This window comes from Gadus morhua, chromosome 18 (genome assembly GCF_902167405.1).
Source record: "Gadus morhua chromosome 18, gadMor3.0, whole genome shotgun sequence".
Classification (NCBI taxonomy): Eukaryota; Metazoa; Chordata; class Actinopteri; order Gadiformes; family Gadidae; genus Gadus; species Gadus morhua.
In genome coordinates, this window is record NC_044065.1 from 20,058,858 (window position 1) to 20,083,878 (window position 25,021).

The 25,021-nt window shown below is 47.7% G+C and overlaps 1 protein-coding gene across 1 annotated transcript in view; it reads left to right on the top strand.

Annotated features, from left to right (window-relative positions):
* Positions 1 to 25,021, top strand: part of LOC115530934 (integrin alpha-M) — a gene marked incomplete in the record, with an annotated part of 56,632 nt that overhangs the window by 6,303 nt on the left and 25,308 nt on the right. Inside the window, 1 exon segment of the mRNA XM_030339784.1 lies at positions 19,299 to 19,404. Within this exon segment, the coding sequence (XP_030195644.1) occupies positions 19,299 to 19,404 (106 nt within the window).

The window sequence follows — 25,021 nt, forward strand, 5'->3', positions numbered from 1 at the left end:
ACGCCATATATGTCAATATACAATGACATTATTTAGCTTGATAAATATAAAAGGTCAAACTCACCTTTAAAAGTAAGTATAGTCATAAAAATTATAAAGAAAAAGTCTCTTCAAAAACACACACATACACACACACACAACACGCATCTATTTTGTGTGTATTACTTGCTGCTGTGATCCCTGAAGGGTTTCAGAAAGTGATTCTATCTCCTCTGAACCTTGATGTGGTGGTTGGTTTGTTAATGCTGCTCCCTCAGCCAGTTCACCCCTGATGACGACGTCATGTTTTCATCTCAACCATGCGGCTCAAACAAAGTTAAATCCATTAGAAGGTGGTGTTGTGTTGAAGTAGCTTGAAGTCGGCCCCCTGGTGAGCAGGTGGTTCCTAGAGAGACTCTGACTCTGAAGCTGTTTCTAGGTTCCAGAGTGCCGGCGAGACGGCGTGGAGCCGGCGGCCCGTCCAGACTTTCTGACGGAGGTTCAGCAGAGCCTCACAGTGGTAAATATAGGCCAGGATGTCCCTGTGCGCTGGCGTCTTTGGTTCTGTCAATAACGGGTTTGGGTGTGTTTGTCCGTGGCGGCCGCAGGTCGCCGCTGGTAGTGTTGTTGTTTCTGTACATGATGGGTTGTGTGTGTTTTACGCTCTGTTGTGTGGCGGTTGTGATAGATGGCATTGTGAATGTGTTGTGCATGGTTTTGTGTTATTCTGTGTGTTGATGTGTGGTTTGGTGATGTGTGTGTCAGGGACTGCTCGGTGGCGAGCTGTCTGGTGTTCAGGTGCAACATGTTCATGGGTCGGGCACAGAGCAGCACCTTCACCATCAACGGCAACCTCAGCTCTGGGGTGGATCGCACAGGTAGGTTGGGGGAGGAGCCTGTCACGGAGACCGTGGAGGGTTTGGATAGGGTAGAGGGTTGTCATAGAGACCGGAGGGGAGGGTTTGGATAGGGTAGAGGGTTGTCACGGAGACCGTGGAGGGTTTGAATAAGGTAGAGGGTTGTCATGGAGACCGGGGGAGGGTTTGGATAGGGTAGAGGGTTGTCACGGAGACCAGGGATGGTTTGAATAAGGTAGAGGGTCGTCTTGGGGACCGGTGAGGGTTTGAATACGGTGGAGGGTTGTCATGGAGACCGGGGAGAGATTGAATAAGGTAGAGGGTCGTCATGGAGAACGGTGAGGGTTTGAAGAAGATATATATATAGAAGATATAGTTTCCATAAAGACTTTTCCTTCCTATATTTTGGCTATTCCCGAACCAGCTTACTATTTCACTGGTCTATGCTTTTTGTTACAGATCGGTATTCAGTCGGCTAAGTTCCTCCTCATAAGCACAGCCACCCTGGAATACGATGAGGACACATACATTTTCTTTTCCGCAGAGTCTAAACACACCCCTCCCATCCGAAAGGTAACTCTCGCTCTGGTCTCAACTCAGTCCTGCTAGTCCAGGGTCTCTGATCAGAACCTTCACGCAGTCATGTGACTCCTCAGATCGTCACTGAGGTGGAGGTGTACCCGGTAGCAAACTTCACTAAAGAGATCGTTGGAGGCACCTTCGGAGGACTGCTCCTGCTGGCCATCATTACGGCCGCTCTATATAAGGTGACCTCAAGACTTTGTGTGGATGGGCCGATCCCAGCAGAAAGGGCTTGAGTTCAGGACAGTAGTCTTGGAAAGTTGTTCAACTTCCAGCTGGAAGATACTTGATATAATCCCAAATGACCATGGCTTCCCTGAGCAACAGGTCTTAACCCCTACCTGCTTCTTAATGCCCAATATCCGAATTCACTTGAGATCTGCTAAATTACTTAGTAAATATAAACTGCTCCAAAAACGACTGTTACATAAATACAACTATGAATACAAAGGAGATTTGATTTATAGTTTTTACATTAAGTTGGTTAACTATGGGCAGATTATTGTTGATTATGTTATGGCTTGTCATACAGTTGTATTTACACAATACTTCTCCCTAGTGGCCATGATCATCCATTGTGATAATGAGACGGGGAATGAATCATCTTCTGAGTCGTTTTGAGGGATTATAGGGGGTTATTGGGTTGGCATCACGAGGTCCTCTCTTGATGGGTACTTGATTGATCCTGTCTGCTGTTTTCAGGCTGGCTTCTTCAAGAGTCAATACAAACAGATGATTCAAGAAGCTGGCACTTTCTGGTGAAGGTGGAGAAGGTGGAAATGGTGGCGGAGATGGTGGCGGAGATGGTGGAGAAGCACCGTGAACCAGGCAGACCACCCTTCCATGCCAAGATGCTCATTTGAATGCTTCAGTCCCATGATTCCCTCCCCACATCCCATATTATCAATGATTTTGTTCATTGTACACCTAATGATTACACCTTTATGATAAAACTCTTTTGGAATACCATTGTAATTATGAACTATTTCTTTTTACATGTAGAACTATCATTCGTTCCTTTTGGCCGGACAGGTCAACAAATAATTGGCCTAATGTAAATACACTAACTAAAAATAAATCATCCCCCGCATTTAATACATTTGTTGTGTTAATAAATGGAATAAAAATATATATTTTATGGCCTGTTTGAATGTTGATTGACAACTAATTTGGTCCCGGGCCAATACGATTTAAAAAATGGCATATTATACACCAGGTGTGAGTATGATTAGCCCTAGCATTAGCATACATCTAGGTGGACACGCCCATTTGGGAGGTCAGAAGAGGCAGATTTTCATAACGGCTTGTAACAGCTAATCATACTCACTCCTGGTGGTATGATGTCACCTTTAAAGCAAATGACGAAAGAGCAGCAGTTAAAGTTCTGGTCGTGGATCACGGAGCATTTTGCCACGATCCTCGATCCTTTTGTCACGACACCATCGTCTACCAGCGTGTATTCGTGGTTTTTTGTGACCTCGTGGCGATTGGAAAAGGTCAAAGAAAGGGGCGGGTTTTGAACACCATCTTGGTCAATATCATTCAAGGAAGCCATCTTTTAACGAATGGATGACATTTGAGGCTATAGGCATTTCAGAACTTTATTAATGCAACAACCTTTTATAAATTCTTCAAAAAATGTATATTTAAATCAAGAATCAACAGTGTGACGGATATCATGTGACCGGTTAGTCTCCGATCACTTTCTTCATTACCCCGTAACTCCCATAAACTAACACTAACAATTTCTCCTTTACATCGAAGACTCACAACACACCAAAAACATTTATAGGCAAATTCAATTCACTCTTGATATTAAAAAAGGTAATCAATGAAAGACTAAACTCCGGAAAGTCTAAAAGATGAGCCAAGGGTGAATCTGTGATCTGCTGCGCGCAGCACACACACACACACACACACACACACCACACACACACACACACACACCACACACACACCCGCCCCAGAACTAAACCCTTACCAGACCTAAAACACCCTCAATCCAGAACCCCTACCAGACCTAGACACCACCAATCCAGGACCCCCACCAGACCTAGACACCACCAATCAAGGACCCCTACCAGGACCCGACCCTGAGGCCTCAGGGTCATGAGCTCCGGTACTCAGAGCCAGAGGGGAGCTCAGTCTTGGGGGGGACCAGGAGTCAAATCCAGATAGAAGATTGGGTTTCTTTACGTTCTTGTAAACAAAATGGACTTGCATGGACGTGAAAACCAAACTCTGAGCTCAAAAGGAGGAGGCAATCAACGCTTCAAGTCATCCCCAGTCTTTAGATTTAGTCAAACTGATCCTGGAGAAGACACTTTAACATTGGAATAATGACCATTTCACCAAAAGTTAAAGCGATGTGAGATTTTAAACCAGCATCACTCGCTGTCACACTAAAAGAGGTAGCATATACCCACGTACATTCATATTCCTCTGGATTAAGGGTCATCATTTCGGGCAGGGCCTGAGTCCCAGGGGGACGGGGTCTGCGTCCCCAGCGTTGGGCGGGCCTACTGGGCTGGCCCCGGTGGGCACAGCCTCCGGCCCCCTGGTCACAGGAGGAGCCAGCAGGGCAGCAGTGCAGGGAGGCTTCCACGTCATCCTCCGAGTCCGGACCTAGCTTGGTGAGCCTGCTGGTCGGGGCGGCTGTTAGCAGGAGCACTACTAAACACAGCAGGAGTCCAACAGTGCAACAACAGAAAAGTAGACGAGACGAGTTTTAGTCTTCAGCCTCAAGGCATATTTATTTTATAGTAAATAACTAAACTGCTCTTCCAGCCTTCATGTTGGGAGCGGGCTAAGAGAATGATCAAGTCCAGAACATTCATATTTATAGGGGGCATGACGTCACCAATCATATCACATCTATTATCAACTGATAACGCCCCCTTGGGGTGTGGAACAGATATACAGTACAGAATACATCACAGTCAATCATACATACTTATGTCAACACTCCCACTTATGAGTGACCTGTATCCTGTACAGCTTTTAACAATCAGAATAAACAAATACAGAATTAAATCAAAAACATATTTACTATTCATTAGATGCTTACACCAAACATGGCTCCTGAAAATTTCCTCAGTTTAACCTTTGAGACAGGCTTGGTCATAGCATCTGCTACCATCTCATCTGTTGGACAATAAACAAGTGTCATCTTCCCATCTTTAATGGTTGACCTTATGAAGTGATACTTGATGTCAACATGTTTTGCACCTTTGTCTGCACACAGGGTTCTTCACAAGTGCAATAGTGCCCTGGTTATCCTCATGAACAACAGTTGGAACATATTCATAGGAATTCATAACCTTCAGGTTGTTCCATGTACATTTCTCGGTCAATGGGTGCGTGTAGATACGCCGTCTTTACATCCATTTGGTGTAGTACCAAGTTCTCTTGTGCTGCCTTTTGCATGACTACACGCACACTGGTCATGTTTGCCGTGGGGGAGAATGTCTCACCATAATCTATCCCCTCTCTCTGGCTATACCCCTTCGCCACAAATCTGGCCTTGTACTGCTCACACCCATCACCGTCCTCTTTAATTGAGTACACCCACCTACCTCCCACTGTCTTTCTGCCCTCTGGTAATTTTATCAGGGTAAAGGTCTGGTTCTCCTCTAAGGACTGCATCTCCTCGTCCATTGCCCTCTCCCATTTACCTGCTTGTGATGATGTCATAGCCTGCTTAAAGGTCAGTGGAACACCGCACACTGCTCGGTAGCAATAGTCAACACTGGGTGTGCTATCATCATCACCACTATCATCCTTAGTAGCATAATCACAGAGATAACTTGGGGGCTTACGCTCTCTAGTGGGGGTACCTCCCACTGCTTGGGGCCTGTGGCGTCACCCTTTGGTGCTCCTCGCCATCATCCTCTGGGGATTGTGGACTGTCAGTCTGTACGTCTGTGCTCTGAGCACTGGGCTGTGGTGTGTCGGTCTTGTCACTATTTACAATGGTGTCAAGTCCTAAGTCCTGAGTCTGAGTCTCGCTGTCACATGTGGTCTTAGTGATAAACTTGACCAGTCTGTGCTTCTGCACTTTACCTTTGGTGGGGTAGTAAACTAGATAGGCTGGGCTGCCTTTGTCGTGCCCTACGAAAAGACCCTTCTCACACCTGGGATCTAGTTTACCCTTGTCTTGTATGTACGCAATAACACTCTGACCCGAATTTGTGCATCTTGGCTAGATCACACTTCTTCCCTGTCAGTGCTGTGCATGGTGTTGTGCCTATGTGCTTGTTAAAGCATCGGTTTCTGGTGTATGCTGCTTCCTGAACGGCGTAATGCCATAGACTCTTAGGTAAGTTGCTGTCAATGAGCTTACACCTTGCCATCTCAAAGAGAGTGCGCCCTTCCCTCTCAGCTATCCCATTCTGGTGTGGGGAGTAAGGACAGGACGTCTCTTGTCTGATCTTGTTCTTTCGCAGGAGTGTCTTAAACTCTCTGCTTGTGAACTCGGTCCCGTTGTCTGACCGGATGCATTTCACACTGCCATAAGGCGCTATGTCAGCCAAGAACTTTTTCAGTAGCCAGTACGGCATCACTCTTTGCTTTGAGGAAGTATGTGAATACTACTCCTGTGTACACATCTGTGAAAGATTGCATGTACCTGTAACCCTCGATTGAACCATTGGTCACTGGACCAGCTAGATCAGTGTTTACCAACTCCAGTGGTGTTTTCACCTTGTCTGTTGCATTTCTGTTTCTCGTCCGAGTAAACTCCCCCCTATGCACACATGACATTCCTTTTCAGGCTTACGTTTTGCACCCTTAATGTGCATGCCTAGGGTTACATCCTGCAGTTTCAGTATGTCTTCATAGTTACAATGCCCCATAATTTCATGCCAGGTTTGAATATCATGGCTAACATTGCACATATCATTGTCATCACACTTGGTTGCAAGTAGTACATTCTGTCACACACTTGAATGCTAAACCTTGCACCATCAGGCGCTACAAGAACATCGTTACCTTCCTCGAAGAGTACCTTGGCACCGTGTGCAGTGGCACACTTCACGGAGAAGAGTTCTTGTGGGAACGAAGGGATGTACAGGGCGTTCTTGAGAGTCACTGTACACGTTCGTCCGTCGCTGTCGGTGAGACACACCTGTGCGTCTCCTCTGCCTTCCGCCAACCCGAATGTCCGCCTCCCGTCGGCCAGCTCCATGCTGTGGCTCTCCGGCTTGAATGTGCTGTCGAAGGACTTGAACCGGCTCCTGTCGTTCAGCATGTGGGATGTCGCGCCAGTGTCGACGATCAGCCCTTTTCCCTCAATCTGCCGTTGCTGCGCTGGCTTGCAGGTGTCCTCGGTCTCTGCCCGGAATGTGAAGTCGACTCTCGCGGGTCCCCGCGCCTCGATCCGTCCACCATTCGCTGCCCGACCGCCACTGCTACCACCGCTGCTGCCGCCGCCACCACCGCCGTGATCTTCAGCGCGAGCACACCTGGAGCTTTGTGCACGCTCTTTCTTCCTGCAGGCGTTGTCGCTGTGGCTTGTACTTTTGCAGGAACCGCACCAAACTTTTCTTGTGCACTCATCTTTTCGATGTCCCCTTTCACCACACCGCCAACACGCCATCTCTGTCGAAGATCCGCTGTTCTTTTTCTTCAGTGCTGCGCGAGCCTTCAGCACCCTTTCTCCCGCCATCTCGGCTACTGGCTCAGCATCCTCCGACGCCTCGAAGTTTCGCAGCTTAGCCTTGAACTCCGCCAGTTTCATCTCTGAACCGTGGGTTACCATCAGCGTAAACGGCTTGTAGTTCTCTGGAAGTCCCCGCATAATCATAGCCATCATCAACCCCTCACTCGGTGCCTCGCCTGCACCTCTGAGCGCTGTGAAGATCTGCTCCGCCCGGATAATGTACTCTGTCACAGTCTCAGTGTCCGCTTTCTTCAGCGAGGTTAACGTTATGTATAACGAAACAATCCGTGGCCTTCCTTTGCCAATGTAGTGCTCTCTCAACACTTGCAGACTCTCGCGTCCCTTATTTTTACAGTCTCTGAATATCAGTCCCAAGCTCACGTTATCCAGCAATGGCGCCAACGAACAGTAAGCATCAGCATTCAGCTCCTCATCCTTGGCTCGTTCCTCAGCCGTCAGCGGTCCACCAGGCTCGTTCAGAATAGTCTCTTTTAACTTGACACGGTGCATACAGCACAGCATCCATTCTTCCCAGAGCTCATATTCTTCGGCCCTACCGTCAAACATCGGCCACTTTGCCTTTTGATGTGCCATTCTCCTCAGCTTTGTTAGCTTCCCGGTTTTACCGCGCTAACTAGCTAACACACTTTTGCTGACTAGCTAACGTTTGCCGCCACTTTCCATTGTTGCAACTATCGTCGTCGTTACTGGGCCCATAACCTGTTAGCAGGAGCACTACTAAACACAGCAGGAGTCCAACAGTGCAACAACAGAAAAGTAGACGAGACGAGTTTTAGTCTTCAGCCTTAAGGCATATTTATTTTATAGTAAATAACTAAACTGCTCTTCCAGCCTTCATGTTGGGAGCGGGCTAAGAGAATGATCAAGTCCAGAACATTCATATTTATAGGGGGCATGACGTCACCAATCATATCACATCTATTATCAAACTGATAACGCCCCCTTGTGGTGTGGAACAGATATACAGTACAGAATACATCACAGTCAATCATACATACTTATGTCAACAGCGGCGATCGGGGAGTCGCGAACGGCATGCTGTGTGAGGCGGAGAACCGCTTCGCGGAGCAGGGCCAGGCTCTCCGCCGAGTCCGCGACCTGCCCCTGGATCTGCTGTTGGCGCTGCAGGGTGGCGGCCTACTTCCCCGCGGGTCGCAGTGGGTACCGAGTGCCTGCCTTCTCCACCATATGTGGCAACCCGGTTGGCTGGAAGGCTGGGTGACACGGAAAGTAGGCACGTTCGAGGCGAGTTTAAAGCCGGTCACGGCGTTTATTAAAAACGAGATAAGAAGCGGATGCAATTGTGTCTCTAGAGACTATTCTGAAGGGTCTCCGTGAGCCTCGTAGCCGTCGTGGGGTTGTGCGTCTCCTTCTGCGTTGTCGGTGGGTCGCCTTCCTCCAGTGAGTCCTCGACTCGGCTTTAACCCCTCCACGCGTTCCCCTCGCCGGGTGTTTCCCATCCAGCTGATCAGGATCAGCTGGAGAGCGCTCCCTGTCCCTGGCACGTGGGTGGCGGCGGTACACGCCCTCTACCACCCGCCCCCTGGTGGGGGGCGGGTTGCCACAAGCTGCATTCAGCTTGTGTGGATTCTGCTTATTGCAACTGCAGTAACTAAAAACAAACAAAATGGCGGCCAGAAACCATGTGGGAACTTGTTTTCATGCATTACCTAAAATGATTTACAATGGTGTCAGAAACATAGGTTACTCCTGAGAAACCTTTGCGGCAACCTTTAAAGCAACATGCCACAGACGACGATTACTGACTCTACGTGAAGACGGATACCATATTATTTTAATCGAAATGAAATAATTTATAGCTGGTTATTAAGCACACAATATGCACCATAAGAAAATAAAATGCAGACTTCACATGTAAGAAAGACTACTGGGGGCAGTTAAAGCTATACTGTACGATGTGAGAGAGCTAGCATGATTTGAAATTAGCTTCTCTTCGGAGTTCCGTTTAACTCCTCCCCCACCCTTCAGGACTCCCTGCCCCCACCCCTCGACACAGAGCCGTGCACGAGCGCTGCTGCTGCTTACGGGTTACTTCAACGGCAACCATTGCGTCACTTTTCAGGCCATTCAACTCCCTCAGCTGTCGCCATCGCTGAAAAGCTAATCCAATATTTATTCTCGTTTTTCCTCGAGCAGTCTCCAACTTCTTTTTTGTTGCCGCCTTTTCAGTATCTGTCTTTCTATTTCTTGCCTTTTTAAAAGGATGAACCGGGGCAAGTAACGGTGGCAGTGGTAACTTCAGTTGTTTCTCTTCCATTGTGTAAACGTTGTAGGCTCACTAGTCCACTGTCATGAACTATTATGACAACAACTATGACGACCCAGTTGGGTCTTTGACCCCGCCCCTGCTGTGTGTGCCTGTGTTCTATTTCATGTAGGCTACGCCGTCTAGGCTTCGCCTTATGGGCTTGTCCCGTGCGCGCGGTTGTCCCGTGCGCGCTGGCGCGTGCTGAAAATTCAAACTATGCACCTATCAGCGTGGGCACCGCCCACATTTCCCACGGTATCGTGAATATAGCGCGGTGAATACCGTCGCTCATCCTCCCTTTTCTTTCAGCACTTGTGCTTATCAGCGAGAAATTGAGAACTACTATTAAGAAGAAGATGAAGACTTAAACACGGATCTCCCGAGCCGGTGGCAGCGGCTCGGGCGAGGCCGCGGACAAACGGCCCCTTTTCAGGGCCACCTGAGAGCGCTCCTGGAGCTAGGTCCTTTTCAGGACTCCTATGCGCCTCCTGTCCCGCCTCCCTGGCACCGGGTGACGGGCACTTGGCGTGCTCTGTGTGCCTCGGCACCGACCACGCCGAGGCTGCTATGGCGGCCCCCGTCTCCTGTGTCGCCTGCCGGGAGCTGCCTGAGAGGGGATCCTCTCCAGGCATCTCTTCTTTTCCCCTGCGGTGGACCTGACCGCGATGGCATCATCGACGCCGACGACGACGCCCTCCATGGACGGCGACTCGGCGTCCGGTTTTCCCGCTCTCGGGTTACAACCGCCACCGTCGCAGGGAGGATCATGGGTGATAGGCGGCGGCCATCAAGGGTTTACCATGCCGGCCCGCCTCTCGCCCCCGTATCTGACGATATGCAGGGCGAGTGCTTTCGCACCCCGATCTGCTTCCCGGCGGGTTACCCCTTGTTCCCCGCCTGTGCAGCACTGCTGCAGGTGGGGACCCTTCTACCCTGAAGGCTCCGGTAAGCGAGGGGGATCCCTCGCCTGGAGCCTCCACTGGCAGCGCTTCTCTGTCCGGGCGCCGGATTGCGCCCTAACGAAAAGCCCGCTGCCCCCCGGACCGCCTCCAGAAGCAGATTGACGGGACGTTAGGCCGACAATCCGCGGCGGCGGTCAACAACATCGCCCTGCTCTCCTCTGCCATGGTCTCCTCGCTGGCAGGGAGGCCTACGGCCCGGAGGAAGCCGCGAGATGGCTGGCGGTTTCCCGCTTTTTTCCAGCGCCATCCTCCAGCTATGCCAGCCGATAGCCATTTCGGCCGGCCGGCATATGGCGTGGGCTACCATGATTCAAGGGGTCATATGGCTCTCCCACACTGCGGTGCAGGAACGAGAGCGGGCCAGCCTCGTCCAGGGTTCCACTAGCGCCTGATGGCCTATTTGGTCCCCGGTTCTCCGAGGTGCTCGCGCACCAGCAGTCATTCAGTGAGAATCGTTCCCGGTTCGGGGCGATTCTCACGGGCTCCTCCCAGGCTGGGAGGAGACGGGGTCCGGGCCGGGTCCCAGCGTTCCAGGGGGCCGCCTCCGACTCCAGCCCCCGGTGCCGCAGCAGCCGCCGCAGACGGGTAGAGCAGCGCCACGGACCGGTAAGTTCCGGAAGCTTGCTCCTACTTTTTCTTTCCCTATTAAAGAAAAAGTAAAGACCGTTCGGCCGAACAGCGGTACATGGTACCTAAGAGCGATATTCCTCAGGCCACCTAGGTCCTACGCTTGTGGTGCGTTCCTCCATGTTGCCTCTTCCCCCCTCTCAGCCCTGTGGCTGTAGGGTGGCGACCGTCGGACGGCGTGTTCACATGGCCTCTGGTTCACCTGCTTCTAAGAAGCGGCGTCCCTTGGAGCCTCGTGGACGGATCAGAGACTCGTTGCACGAGCCCGTGGATACGGCCGCTTGTACCGGTCTCCCAGTTCCCCACATTATAGGTGAGGAGACGGGTCCGCGCGCTGTGGCTACAGCCTGCGGACAGCGCATGCGCACAGGTGCGGCGGCCGGACAGCTAGCTCCCTGTTCAGCGGGCACGAGCGCGACGTCTAGACAGCTCGTTGTTTTTACAGCGGCTGGATCTGGTACGTCTCCTACGCTCGCTGAGCCTCCTCCCCGTTCATGGGAAGCCCCCCTTGGCTCACACGCAGTGTGGAGGCAGTAGGGGCAGAGGAATACGGGTTATTCCTGGACGGATCTTCCTCAGCTGTCGGCTCGCCCTCTCTCCCGACCGCTATGCGTTGTTGGCAAGAGCGGTGCGTTCTGCCATCGTGGTTGGACACCACGTTGAGATGGGGCCATCCCATACAGTTCAAGCGTCGTCCCCCACCCTTTATGGGGTTGGTGGAGACCACGCTACGGGACCCGGCTGCGAGCAGGGCTCTGGCAGCAGAGGTGACACGTCTCTTGGTAAAGGGGGCCATCACTGTCGTTCCCCCCCACGAGTCTCACCTAGGGTTTTATTCCCGCTACTTCCTTGTTTCCAAGAAGCCAGGGGAAAAGATACCTATTCTGGATCTTTGCGTGTTCAACAGATCCGTTGCCACGAGGAAGTTCAGAATGCTCACTGTCGGATTGTTCCGGTGTGTGAGAGAGGGCGATTGGTTCACATCACTGGATCTCAAGGATGATTACTTCCACGTCCCTGTTCGGCAGGCGCACAGGAAGTTTCTCCGCTTTGCCTTTATGGATGGCATACGAGTACCAGTGTCTGCCGTTCGGCTTTTCCCTGGCTCCGCGCACCTTCTCGAAGTGTGTGGAGACGGCGTTGGAACCGCTCAGGCGTCAGGAAAAGAGGATTCTCTTCTACCTAGCAACTCTGTGCTAGAGTCCGGGACCCCTTTTACGGCTTAAGAATATAGACATGTTCTTTAAAGCGGCGTGGTTGGATTTCCTCTCGCCGGCTGGCGAGTTGGACTTGATTACCAGTCTCACTCTCCAACCTTTTTTCAAATGAAAAACAGGCTAGGGAGGTTTTTCTATTGGCTTGCCAATTGTCAGGTGGCACTGCCAGTGTGGCACTCCCGCCGTTTTTTCTTCTAAAAACGGCCGAGAGAGTCCCCTTATTGGAGAGCCGGATTCTGTGGCTCCGCCCCCGGTAGTAGCGGACCTAATGGAAACCGTGTTGCTCTGGTTTTTCTTTTCCTTTTCATGGGTTCCATGAAGCACGGATTAGAGCCGGAGTCTTTACAGACTCACTTTTTTCTCCCTTGATCATTGCCTTGCTTGATCTAGGAGGAATTAGTTTTTTATTAAGCTGTTGTGTTTTACACTTCCTTGGCTTTTTTTGAGTCTTAATGTGTTCTGGTGACTTAGGTCGTTTTGACTGGGGTCCAGCAGGAGTACATGATCGGGCTCCGCTCGCAGCTTCACCTTAGCCCATAAGGCGAAGCCTAGACGGCGTAGCCTACATGAAATAGAACGATAGTTATGTTATTATAACTCTAGTTCTATGATTGTAGGCGTAGCCGTCTAGTTTCCCACCTGCTGTACCCCCCAAATGCTGAAAGAAAAGCGTGGAGGATGAGCGACGGTATTCACCGCGCTATATACACGATACCGTGGGAAATGTTGGCGGTGCCCACGCTGATAGGTGCATAGTTTGAATTTTCATAGATAGTTATGTTATTATAATAACATAACTATCGTTTCTCTCCCTCCTGATTAGGAGATTGTCGGCAGGTGTGGGATGGACCGGTGGCGGTATAAAGAGCCTGCCCAGAGAGCAGACGTGGCTTCTCCCTCCTCCCAGCATTGGTTTTCCTTTGGCTTCCTTTGTATTCACATGGACTGATATTTACATTACCTTTTTGGTTACTTACATTTATACTGACTTGCACCACACTTCTTATTGTTATGTTTATTATATAATAAATTACTTATTATTGTGAAAATAGCGTGGTCTCCCCGGTTCATGTTGCATGCATGGAGCCAGCATGTCACATATGGGGGCTCGTCCGGGATCTGTTTCTGGAAGTGGGTAAGGTAAAGAAAGTTTTCCTCCACTTGTTTTGGATTGGCAATTTGTCAAATTGGCATTTTGTTTGTACTGACGGGTAGGAATTGCCTGGACAGTGGCATTAAATGGAATTGGGGGAGACCCGCGCTAAATTAGTTGAGTTGGTTAAATGATAAATTGAGATTTTGGATGAATTGGTTATTTGGTTGATATGGATTGCTTTGTTTGATTTGCTGGGGAGGAGCAGAGCCAATTAGGAGGCTAGGTGTAGCTTCAATTGGGTGCAGGTGTCGCGGTTACCATGGAAGGCTGGTAGATTAGATCTGCTGGAGCAACTGATAGTCCTCGCGTTAGGAGTAGAGCGCTTACCGCTGTTTATTGTTTTGCCTTTGTTGTTTTTGTTTGTTATTTTTGGTGTGTCGGACGAGCTGGGGTTGCTTGTAACCAAATTGCTATGGGCACACCGAAGACTAGCTTAGAAGTAGGTAGGGCTGTGTTCTACAGTTAGATGCGGGGCTGCTCCGGTCTGGTGGGAAATTTATTACACCTGTGTTCAATTGGTTGGCTGTTCGGTGCGCTGTAGCTTTGTTCTTTCATCCAGTTTAGAGCAACATAAGCATTTGTTTGGTAAACATTTGACAAGCATTGCTTAAAAGGGACATGGAAGCTTTTGTTGAGGCCCCATCGGAGGCTAAAGTTTATAAGTGTACCAAGCGACAATTGTGGGAGGTGGCTGAGCATTATGGATTGGAGGGTCTGCGGAAAGATTTAGGAAAAGAGGAACTACAGGAATTGATAAGATCGGGTTTGGTAGAGAAGTCTATTATAAGAACTCAGACTGAGCCCTCTACACCAAACGACTCGGATGAAGATTCGCGTTCTGGGGACAAGGATTTGAGTTTCGAACAAAAAATGGCGCTCAGGCGTTTCGAGGCGGAGCAGAGGCATCTAGACCGTGAAGCTGATTTAGAGCGGAGGCGTCTTGCTTTGGAAATCGAGAGACTGAGAACCGAGTCTGAACTTCAGAGAGAGAAGTTTAGATTAATTGCAGAGGGGAAAATGCGGGGTACTGAAGCTGGGGAGTCAAGATCGGGCGCAGAGGGAAACCTCTCTAATATGATTAGGTTTTTACCACGACCGAGACCCAGACATTTTCTTCTCCCTCTTTGAGGGGATTGCCGATCAGCTGGAGTGGGATGATGCGGAGCGCACTTTGCTTCTACAAGCAGTTCTCGAGGGGCGCGCCCAAGACGCATATGTGGCGTTGTCAGTGGTTGAGCGTAGGTGTTACAAGTAGGTGAAGGCAGCAGTATTGCGGGCTTACGAACAAGTGCCAGAGTTTTACAGACAGCATTTTAGAAATTAGAGAAAAGGTGACCGGCAAACATACTCTGAGGTGGCCAGAGACCTTGTTGGTTATTTTAACCGATGGTGTTCCGCAGTCAATGTAGTAACCTTGGAACAACTGAGTGATTTGGTGGTATTGGAGCAGTTTAAAAACATTGTACCAGAGCATCTGGCTGCCTTTATAAATGAGCACAAGGTTAAGACGGCCGCGGAGGCTGCCGTACTCTTGGACGAGTATGCTTTAACTCATAGACCTGTCATTCATGATCGGGATGAGCGTCGGACCACTCGGTACAATGGGAAAGATAGTGGTCAGGCTGTGTTTAGACAGGATTCCTCATACAGGAATAAGGCTGACAATGAAAGGTGCCATTATTGTGATGAAAGTGGTCATTGGAAGAGGTACTGTCCGTCACTACGGAATAGACTTCCAACCAAGTCAAATTTCAGCGGGCCATCCTCCGCTAATGGGGTTGGATGCGTGGCGAATGTTCGGCAGTCAAACCCCACACCCAACGTTGAGCAGGTGAACAAAGACCCTACGGAGGGTACTGCCTCGAAAGAGGGTTCAGGCTGTGGGGTGTTGGATCTTCCTGGGGAAGGTCAGTGTTTTTCTGAATCCGCCATCGGGCACGTAGGTGAAGGCTACGGACCGTTTATTACGGACGGATTTGTTTCACTTGTAGGTAGTTCAGAGAAGAGGCCGGTAAAGATTTTGCGGGATACTGGTGCTACTGAAACTTTTGTTGTTGAGTCCGTTTTGCCATTCTCAGGGCAGTCGAGCACGGGGAATGTTGTGCTAATTCGAGGCATGGGAGTGCAGACTATGTCTGTTCCCCTCCACCATATCGAACTAAGTTCTGATCTGGTGAAGGGGAATGTTGTTGTCGGCGTGTGCCCTGCGTTGCCTGTACTGGGAGTGCATATCATTTTGGGCAACAAATTGGCAGGAGATCGTGTCTGGCCAAGTGGGCCAGCACTACCAATAGTGACCATCGAGCCGTCTCAAAGTTCACAAGGCCGCGGTATATCGTGCAGTTCAAAGTGAGAAACGACGCCACCAAAGTCGGATCAGAGCGAAGGAGAAGATGCTCTTGACGGCAGACATTCTACTGAGCAGAAACTAGGAAGCAGCGATGAGAGTAAATCTGACTCTGAGGAAGAGGAGCAGAAACTTTGGGAGGAGACTCAGATTTTCAAGGGACTCAAAAGACGTCCAGGTGAACAGAGTCCTTCAGGCAGTGAAGCCAGCAACTACAGCAGCAGCAGCAGAAGCCGGAGGAGAAACCAACACAGGCAGAAGAAGGCCGGCTTCAACTACCCAGAGAGCCTGCCGCCTGTCGGAGGCCTGAAACGGAGGCTTGAGGGAAAGCTGGAGTCGCTGAAGGAGGTGCACCGAGCGCGGCAGGCGAAGCTGAGGAGGATGGAGGGGGATGTGGAGAACGCCAGGAGCTCCATGGAGAACCTGGAGGGCAGCGCCTCGGACAAGCGGCTCCGCTTCTACAGGGCCATGACCCAGTACACCAACAACCTGGTGGAGTGTCTCCAGGAGAAGGTGGTGGAGATCAACTTGTTGGAGCTGGAGCTGCACACTCTCCTGGCAGACCAGATGGAGTCACTGTTGGCAGACCGGAGGAAGAGTGTCTGAGAGCGGGCCGCTCACCTGCAGCAGCCCTACAATATTCAGATTCGCCACATACGGGGCGTGGACAACGTTATGGCAGATGCTTTGTCCCGCGCTCCGGAGTTGATGGAGTAGGTGGTTGGTTTCATACATATAGGCATGGGGTTATTTCTCTCCTCCCCTGTCCCTCTTAAAGTGCTTTTCCGGGCCCGGTTTTGCTGTGGGACAGGAGTCTTGGGGGGAGATAACTGGTGGTAGTTGGGTTTTGATGTTTTGGATTGATTGGTTATTGTTTTTATTTTGATCGATTATTTTATGTGGTTGTTTCTTTGGAACAGAATCCCATTTAGGTGGGCTTCTGTTTTAAGGGGGGGGATGTGACGACCCAGTTGGGTCTTTGACCCCGCCCCTGCTGTGTGTGCCTGTGTTTCTCTCCCTCCTGATTAGGAGATTGTCGGCAGGTGTGGGATGGACCGGTGGCGGTATAAAGAGCCTGCCCAGAGAGCAGACGTGGCTTCTCCCTCCTCCCACCATTGGTTTTCCTTTGGCTTCCTTTGTATTCACATGGACTGATATTTACATTACCTTTTAGGTTGCTTACATTTTTACTGACTTGCACCACACTTCTTATTGTTATGTTTATTATATAATAAATTACTTATTATTGTGAAAATAGCGTGGTCTCCCCGGTTCATGTTGCATGCATGGAGCCAGCATGTCACACAACGCTTTCTTTGCCCTCCGTGAACGCGCTCAGGGCGGCTCAGGCTCGTACACAGAGGGGAGAGAACGCGGAGGCTTGTGATTGGTTCTTTAGATTCGGGTACAGTGTCTCCGATTGGTAAGCATTTTAACAGGTTTATAGCAGATACAGAATTCGATTTTTTTTCGCTTCTTTTTCATTGCCCATAAGTTATTTATTGCTGTCAGGATGTAAAAACCAATTTCAACAACATATTAAAAAGTGCATATTACTGGATCCCTTCAAATATGCCTTTAATTTCCACATCAACATAAATTGAGCCTCTTTTTTTAACAGGTGAATTGGGATTCAACTGGCCAAATTCGTTGGCCAAGTCCGACCTAAGTGATTCTCACTGTTGGCGACAACCTGATTGAAATCAATACGACAAGAACGCATGGATCAAAAGAGCGATTGTTGTAGTAGACCAACTTCTAAAAACTGTAGTTCCACCGTAGAGACGCTAGAGGTCAGACTTAGGCCCCGTTCACACGAAGCCGATTTCATGGCGAAACCGCAAAGGTCTTGTACGGTTCGGCCTTCCGTACACACGAAGCCGGCGAATCCGCTGACCGAAACCGCAAACTTCTGAGGCCCCGTTCACACGAAGCCGATTTCATGGCGAAACCGCAAAGGTCTTGTAAAGTTCGGCCTTCCGTACACACGAAGCCGGCGAATCCGCTGACCGAAACCGCAAACTTCTGAAACCACCCTCGGAGGTGGTTTCAAATCTACCCGGTTTCGTTTTGGATTCGTGTGTACGGCTGAAACCGACTGAAACCGCAAACCATGACGTCATCGCCCCACCCCTCGACCTCCTAGCCAATGGCTCTTAAGCCCGCGGAGCCTCAGAAATCACATGCGAGCATGCGCATAAGGGCAGCCTTTATGCGCATGCTCGCCTCTTCTTCTTATCTCATTTCTTCTGGATTTCTGTACCAGAAGCAGCGCCCCTTATGGGCCTGGAATGTGTACTACAGCATTTCTACAGATCTACCCGGTTTCGCTTGGCTTCGTCTTTACGGAGATACTCCGAAACCGGATAGATCGAAACCGTAACGGTTTCGCCCGTTTCGGCTTCGTGTGAACGGGGCCTGAAACCACCCTCGGAGGTGGTTTCAAATCTACCCGGTTTCGTTTTGGATTCGTGTGTACGCCTGAAACCGACTGAAACCGCAAACCATGACGTCATCGCCCCACCCCTCGACCTCCTAGCCAATGGCTCTTAAGCCCGCGGAGTCTCAGAAATCACATGCGAGCATGCGCATAAGGGCAGCCTTTATGCGCATGCTCGCCTCTTCTTATTATTTCATTTCTTCTGGATTTCTGTACCAGAAGAGGCGCCCCTTATGGGCCTGGAATGTGTACTACAAGTTTCTACAGATCTACTCGGTTTCGCTTGGCTTCGTCTTTACGGAGATACTTCGAAACCGGATAGATCGAAACCGTAACGGTTTCGCCTGTTTCGGCTTCGTGTGAACGGGGCCTAAATGTATTTACATTAGGGCCGGACAATTCTGCTTGCAAGGTCCCCTTCGCATCAGATAGGAGGCTCTCTGACATCGCCTGTAGCTGTGAGCGGGGCCAGGGACCCAGTTCAGCTGCAGTGTCAATTATTATTTCTCATAGCAGGGGCTGGGCTGGGAAGAGGAAGTGGGCTGCTATGAGATATAATAAGTCTTCTGAAGAGCCCGCCCAGCGCCAGCTACCGCTCAGCCTTCTGCGCTCTACAGCTTCCACTTCTCTCTCCCGGCACACAGTCTGGGGAGCGAAAATACAACCGTGATGGAATGGATGATCACTCTTGTAGTGTGCTTCTCAGGTAACAAAGACGCGTTAAACAGTGTGCTATTTTGTCATTTTAGTCCTTATTCTGTCTTGATTCTTAAGACTTTAGTTGATTATTGTGTTGCCTATGTGATTCTTGGGCTCATGATGCATGAACTTTTGTCTTGTGTGGCTCGTTGTGTGTTGTGATGTCTGTATTTAGAGGAAATCACACATCCTGCAAAGTTCTAACTGACCCGATACAGTCTCACACGCACATTTACGCTCCATCTAACCTCTCTCTCTCTCTCTCTCTCTCTCTCTCTCTCTCTCTCTCTCTCTCTCTCTCTAACACATTAATGTTTATTTTTCTCTTTCTCCCATCCCACACAAATACATACACCGACTCTTCAGACGCACACAATTCATCCAGACAAACACACACACACTGGAGACTCAAACACATACATACACTACAAACACACACACACACACACTCACAGATAATTCATTTTTTTTCAGGCTTGCAGTCGTCCCAAGCCTTTAACGTGGAATCCCCAGCCTGGCAAACGTTGACTACAAATTCTGGCGATCCTTCTGGATGGTTTGGATACAAGGTCGTCCAGACAGGATCTGGGTGAGAGAAGATGATTTTGGTCTAACACTGTCTTAAGATCTAACTCTAACCCTGTCTATAGAACTAACCCTGGTCTAAAGATCTGACACTGTCTTAAGATCTAACTATAACCCTGTCTATAACCCTGATCTAAATATCTAACCCTGTCTTAGGATCCAACTATAACCCTTTCTATTGAACTATCCCTGGTCTAAAGATTGAACCCTGTTTAAAGAACTAGCCCTGGTCTATAAATCTAACCCTGGTCTAAATATCTAACCCTGTCTAAGGGTTTAACCCTGGTCTACAGATCAAACCCTGGTCTAAAGATCTAATCCTGGTCTAAAAATCTAACCTTGCCTAAATATCTAACCCTGTCTAAGGTTCTAACCCTGGTCTACAGATCTAAAGATCTAATCCTGGTCTTTAAATCTAACCCTGGTCTAAATATCTAGCCCTGTCTAAGGTTCTAACCCTGGTCTACAGATCTAACCCTGATCTAAAGATTAATCCTGGTCTATAAATCTAACCCTGGTCTAAATATCTAATATAGATAGAAATATCTAGGGCGTTTGTTAAGTAATGGTGTTCAGGATCACCTGATTATCTAAAGCCAACCCCAAAATCTTGATTCATTATATCAAAAGGTTCAATTCGTCCTCCAATAATTGCTAGTTCGATCCCCAGCTCCTCCTAGCTGTGTTTCTGTGTCCCTGAGCAAGACACTTAACCCTAACTGCTCCTGACGAGCTGGCTGTCGCTTTGCATGGTTGACTGCCGTCGGTGTGTCAATGGGTGTTGTTGTTTTTTAAATAAGGCCTACGATACACAGAATAAAAGTGCCGCATCTATGTTCTTTGAGTATCAAAAATATTTAACCTTATTTCATAATAGTGACAATTATTATGACAATAAATAAAACACTTAACAAATGGCAATAGAAAAAACAGTTACAATATGGCAATGGAAAAAACACGGTCGGGGTCATTTCAGAAGTGCAGGGGCCAAGATATAAATGTTCCTCCTCATTTGTCTGCCTCCCTACTTAGAGCTAGCCTATGTATAACACCTTGATCTCCAACCTAAATGACAGAACAAGCATTAGCAGTAGCCTCGAGGTATTATTCTTTTCAATTAACATGTCGCGTCAAAAGCTTGCTTGGGCGAACAAGGAGGTGGAGACGTTTCGTCTGCATTCTTGGGGAGGAAGACGTTGTTTACGATGTTTACGTAGCTGCCGCGGCGATCGACATCCGGCCTACCACCAAGGGTACTGTCGGCAGTGGAAACGCGACCTCAGAACTGAGCTGGGCTATACCGCCCCCTCCCTACCGCACCTTTGCGATCCGATCCGTTCCGCACCCTGCAGTGGAAACGCGGCAATAGTTTCGGAATTCAAATGAAACATTTCCGGTGTTAAACCGAATCCTGCGACCCACCGAAAAGTGTGAACCCAGGGGGCGCTGTTGCACATTTTCTGCAACATGCACGTTTGCATTATAACAAAAAGGTAAATAAAACATAAGATCTCCCCCCCCACCGGTGGGTCTTTCTTTTCTTGATACTAACATTAATTCTAAGCAGCGTTTTACACAGTAGCCTATAACAGGAAATGCTCAAAGGTAAATCAGCACAATTTAACACTGACGGAAGTTTTTTATGGGTAAAGAAGCAACAGTGAAGGACCGTAGGCCTACTGAACGCCCTATCATTGTATGGGTCTGTAAAATGCTAATCAAATCAAAATAAATGTATTTATTAGCACCTTTAATTAAAAGGTAATTGGTTGGGGGGAGGTCTTATGTTTTATTTATGTTTTCGTCATGCCTGTCTACGCTTCAAACTCGTGCATATTGCAAAAAATATACAACAGCGCCCCGGTCACACTCTTCAGTGGGTCGCAGAATTCGGTGTAACACCGGCAATAAATTAGCATTTTATTTTAGTTAATCTTCAGTCGGTGAATGTATATGATGTTTATTTTGTTAGTTAATGCAACATTATCGTTGCCACTTGCCATGGTCATTAATATAGACCCCTCTATCCCTGAAACAACGCAGCTTGCACGTTGCTTGAATCGTTTCACTGTGGAATTATCTGGGCTGTTATTATGTTCAGTGTTATTTTAAGTAATATAAGTTAATTTCAATATAAACGTAGATACTCGAGTAACCGGGAGGACATTTATTCTTCTTTGGGATGGACTAGACGTGTTTTTGTGGGGAACAACAGAAGTTTATGTTATTTTTGCTTCCGCCAAAAAATCTATTTGAATGGTACATGTTATGAAAACATTTAGTTTAACTTGAAAATCAGGTCGAATTTTTCTATTCAGATGAGTACGTAGATTTTAGAGAGACCCACGGATTACGTTTCTTCTTCTCTGCGACGGACTGGACCGACGTGTTTTTGTGGGCGGACCCGGAAGTTAATGTCTCTGAAAATGTCCAATCCCAGAGATTCCAGATTTTATAGAACCAATTTGTTGTACCACAGAATCCTCGGTTTAGGGTTTGACTTCGGATCCGCTATTTGCAGTTACTCAAGATTTTCCCAGAGCGACCCCACAGCGCCCCCTGGTGGATAGGTCTAATGGCCAAGTTCCTATCTCTTTCAATGACTTTGGATTCATTTATTGCAACTCCTTTTATTTCCAAAGTGTTTCAATGGCGCATTTATGGAAGCCCGTTTCCGCCGCGTAAAAGAAAAAAATGCAGGTCACAACTCATTATTTTGAGATAGTATCTCATTATTTTGAGATAGTATCTCGTTATTTTGAGATAGTATCTCGTTGTTTTGACATAGTATCTCGTTATTTTGACATAGTATCTCGTTATTTTGACATAGTATCTCGTTATTTTGACATAGTATCTCGTTATTTTGAGATAGGCTATCTCATTATTTTGAGATAGTATCTCATTATTTTGAGATACTATCTCATTATAATGAGATACTATCTCATTATTTTGAGATAACTTCTCAACAGGACCAGACCAGTCATTGTAGCCTAATTGTAGCTTATCCATGGGTGCTACATATAACCTATTATTACAGTAGATTAACTGGAGATGATGAACTAGATTATTAAAGATTATTTCAGACGGAGGTATACAAATGCTGAAATTTTGGCTCGATTATCTATGCAGCACAACATAAACATTAGTAAAATAACTCTAGAAAGAGTGCTTCATAGAAATCAGCCGTACACCACCAGCGTTCAATACGTTGGTTCCCCGTGCTTGGACCTAGAGTGACAGTCTGGGGAAATGCCGTTTTCACTGCCGTGAATAAAACTTTGCATTGCGGCAATGTGTGTGTTCTCCGTCCCGTGATCCAATCTCACTTTCAATGGGCGACCATGCTCAGGGGTGGACTGGGACAAAGATTCAGCCCTGGCATTTTCTGTCCAGACCAGCCCACTACATTATCAGCACTAGGGGTGGGACGAGACAAACGGGAAGAACCCTGCATATACTTTATTAAAACAATTTTATCAAGTACATACATCCTGCTATTTGCACTGCAAATAGCAGTGCAAATTGCTTTTTTTTGTCTTTGTTTTTCAAGTTTGTTTCTCTTGTGCTGCTGACAAGAAAGTTGGAAACCTGAACAGGAAGTTAACGGACATCCTGTGGTTGCTGCATCTCCATCCCCCATATCTACATAGCTACAAAACGCTTGTTAAATATCACACTTGATCCAACGCTAATTTCTCTCTTGCAGTATTTAGTCTGTGAATGGGAAAATCTTTTTGTGTAAGCCCAGCATTAGTTAAAACCAGACTCGGACAATAATAACAAAATATCCTGACAAATAATCTAAATAGAAACATATTACAGACAGTAGCAGCATTAGAGCTGAAACGCATTTGTTTCAACTGTGACTCAGTCATTGTGAAACCATAAATAGAGAATTTTTTTTTTTTTATCTGTAGCTGCGAGAAAAAGTCTAAGACATGAATTACTTACTCGTGGGAGTCGCGGACTCCCACGACTCTGGCCCATGCCATGAGGTCCAGCCCACCCTGGTTTCTGTTGTGATTTACAGCACTGCCAGGGCTCTCTGAGCCTGTCAGCCCATGATTGATTGACAATGACAAACATAGACCAATAATCTGTGTCGATGCTGGCCACACACTGCTAGCCCTCTGTTGCCCATTGGCCGGCCCAATTGGAGGGAATTTAGAGAGAGAGAAAAAAAAAAACATAGCGGACCGGACCGGCCCACATTGGGTCAACGGCCCACCGGGACGATGCCCGGTATGCCAGATGGCCAGTCCACCCCTGACCATGCTGCATCACTGAATCAATGAAATACCCCGCTATAAGACGTAGGTCGCTGTTAGTTGAGTGGGTGTTTAGCCAGATCATCTTTGGCGAGAAGAACCCATCAATGCAACCACTGATGCATATCCCATACGGCTTCAATTTGTCATATCCATCTATGTGCCACACATAATTCGGACCACGACTGACATTATAGACTCTACGTCTCAGACGGTGCCGTGCACGGAGATCCACGCCACCACCATCCATTTGACGCAGCAAGAGACGAACGGTCTCTCTGTCCGTGATGATCCCTGCCATCCAACACTTCTGTTGCATCCACCTGTAGCCATGTTGTTGGCCAGAGGACTGTAATTGGCGATGTATGAAATCGGCTACTTCTCCGATGTCCGCCTTATTGCGTCTTCGCCACAGCTGATTCCTATGAAGCACTCTTTCTAGAGTTATTTTACTAGAGTTTATGTTGTGCTCCATAGATAATCGAGCCAAAATTTCAGCATTTGTATACCTTAAATAATCTTTAATAATCAAGTTCATCATCTCCAGCTAATCTACTGTAATAATAGGCTATGTGTAGCACCTATGGATAAGCTACAATTAGGCTACAATGACTGGTCTGGTCCTGTTGAGAAGTTATCTCAAAATAATGAGATAGTATTTCATTATAATGAGATAGTATCTCAAAATAATGAGATACTATGTCAAAATAACGAGATACTAAGTCAAAATAACGAGATACTATCTCAAAATAACGAGATACTATCTCAAAATAATGAGATACTATCTCAAAATAACGAGTTGTGACCTGCATTTTTTTTCTTTTACGTGGCGGAAACGGGCTTCCATACGCATTTGATGATGCTTTGTGAATCAATTCCTGTAGGGCTAGTATTTAAAATTCCAGATTTCCTTGTTCATGTAAAAGAGACGCCAGCTCACTCCCATGTGTCCTTGACCCCAAGGTCGCAGACCAATCATTCCTGTAGGGCTCGATTTATAGTTTATTATTTACATATTTTAGTAATGAAAAAAAAGTAATGATCTGATTAATATAAAAGAGAGCAGACGCCTTTTAGAATGTTTTTCCTCTGTCTTTAACTTTATTTATTGCATTCATGCTTCAAAAACCTTTGAAGTTGGATTTATCTGACATGATTACATTTACATTTAGGGCATTTAGCAGATGCTCTTATCCAAAGCAACTTACTAAAAGTACATTTTCAGAAGAAAGAGAAACAAAAGCAGCTGTCGGTACAGTAAGGATGTTCATAGAACCAAGTGCCAAGCACTAACAATCGCTAGGTTAACACATTCTCTGTATACAACAAAGATTGCTAGGATAAGATGCTACA